This window comes from Microtus ochrogaster, unplaced genomic scaffold, assembly GCF_000317375.1.
Source record: "Microtus ochrogaster isolate Prairie Vole_2 unplaced genomic scaffold, MicOch1.0 UNK56, whole genome shotgun sequence".
Taxonomy (NCBI): Eukaryota; Metazoa; Chordata; class Mammalia; order Rodentia; family Cricetidae; genus Microtus; species Microtus ochrogaster.
Genome location: NW_004949154.1, coordinates 2278229 through 2279930, shown reverse-complemented (window position 1 = coordinate 2279930; position 1702 = coordinate 2278229). Strand labels below are relative to the sequence as shown.

General features: G+C 47.5%; 1 protein-coding gene across 1 annotated transcript; it reads left to right on the top strand.

Moving 5' to 3' along the window:
• The first annotated feature begins 495 nt into the window (after nucleotides 1-495).
• On the top strand, nucleotides 496-1446 carry LOC101992190 (olfactory receptor 5A1). The gene has a single exon (XM_005369681.2). It carries the CDS (start codon nucleotides 496-498, stop codon nucleotides 1444-1446), a length of 951 nt encoding a protein of 316 aa, XP_005369738.1.
• The last annotated feature ends 256 nt before the right edge of the window (nucleotides 1447-1702 follow it).

Here is a 1702-nt window from a genome sequence, read left to right as displayed (position 1 = left end):
ATGTTGCAGATGAGAACTGCTTCCTGGGATTCTGAGTCCACAGCTGAGAATCATCTGTTTACTGCTCAAATATTTAAAACAATGATGCAATTATGGGGAAGGGGCATCTTTATGTGCATTTGTGTGTGTGCATGCTCATATGTGGACAGGAGCACATTCATGTAGAGACCAAAAGACAATCTCCCTTGTCACTTTCCAGGCACCATCTACCTTGTTTTCTGAGCTAGGTCTATTACGAGCTTGCATTTTGCCAAGTAGGCGGTGCTGGCTGTCTAATCCTCTGTACTGGCTTTTTAACCTGAGTTCTTGAAATCTTACTCAGACCCTAACACTTGCACGGCAGGCACTTTATTGACTGGGTCATCTCCTTGCCCCTTTTGTTTTTAGCCCCATGTAATGTCGAGCCCTTCATGCATGTGTAACCACTTGTCCGTGGCATCTGTAATGTCATTATTAACCCAGGTCTGCCTCTTGTCCTTGTGGTCTGTGGGAGACATGACTGTAACTAACACCTGGAACAGCTCTGTGACCATGTTCATCTTCTTGGGCTTCTCAGACCACCCAGAACTCCAAATCTTCCTCTTTCTGACTTTCCTGGGCATCTATCTTGTGACCTTGACCTGGAACCTCGTGCTCATCTTTCTCATCCGAGGTGATACCCGTTTGCACACACCCATGTACTTCTTCCTCAGCAACTTATCCTTCATTGACATCTGCTACTCATCCTCTGTAGCTCCCAAGATGCTCTCTGATTTCTTTCTAGAGCAGAAGACTATCTCGTTCTGGGGATGTGCAGCTCAGTTCTTCTTCTTTGTTGGTTTGGGCCTAACTGAATGCTTCCTACTAACAGCAATGGCCTATGACAGGTATGCTGCTATCTCTAATCCCCTGCTGTACACCACCATCATGCCCCAGGGTCTCTGCCTGCGCATGGTGGCTGGGGCATATTTTGGTGGCTTCATGAGTTCTTTTATTCAGGCCAGTTCCATATTCCAGCTCCACTATTGCGGGCCAAATGTTATCAACCACTTCTTCTGTGACCTCCCACCAATCCTGGCACTTTCTTGCTCCAGCACACTCCTCAGCCAAGTGGTGAATTTCTGTGTTGTGATCGTGGTTGGAGGGACATCGTTCGTCATTCTCCTGGTCTCCTACAGTTACATAGTGTCTGCGGTCTTGAAGATCCACTCTGTGGAAGGCCGGTGGAAAGCCTTCAACACGTGCGCCTCACACCTCATGGCTGTGACCATGCTGTTTGGGACAGCACTTTTCATGTATCTGCGGCCCAGCTCCAGCTATTCATTAAGCAGAGACAAGGTAGTGTCTGTCTTCTACTCTCTGGTGATCCCCATGCTGAACCCTCTCATCTACAGTATGAGGAACAAAGAGATCAAAGATGCCCTGTGGAAGGTGATAGAGAAAAAGAAAGTGCTTTCTAGCTTGTGAGTGGAAGCAGACTCCTCCACTCTGCTGGAGGTGCACACAACCCATGGCACCACCTCCCACCTCTCCTTCTCCCTTAGGCAAGAAAGATGTTCAGTGGTCATGTCTGAAAATGAACTATAAAAAATGATGCCTGAGAAAATACAGGGAGAGACCACTGGAATTGGGCAACATTTAGGGGGCTCTGTGAAAACCTAGTGCAGTGGAAACGTCCCTGGAATCTACAAGGGTGACCATAGCAATGACTACTAATAATGGG

Bases quoted from the DNA above. Each gene is read 5' to 3' on its own strand.
- LOC101992190 (XM_005369681.2), top strand. From the start codon at position 496: ATGACTGTAACTAACACCTGGAACAGCTCTGTGACCATGTTCATCTTC.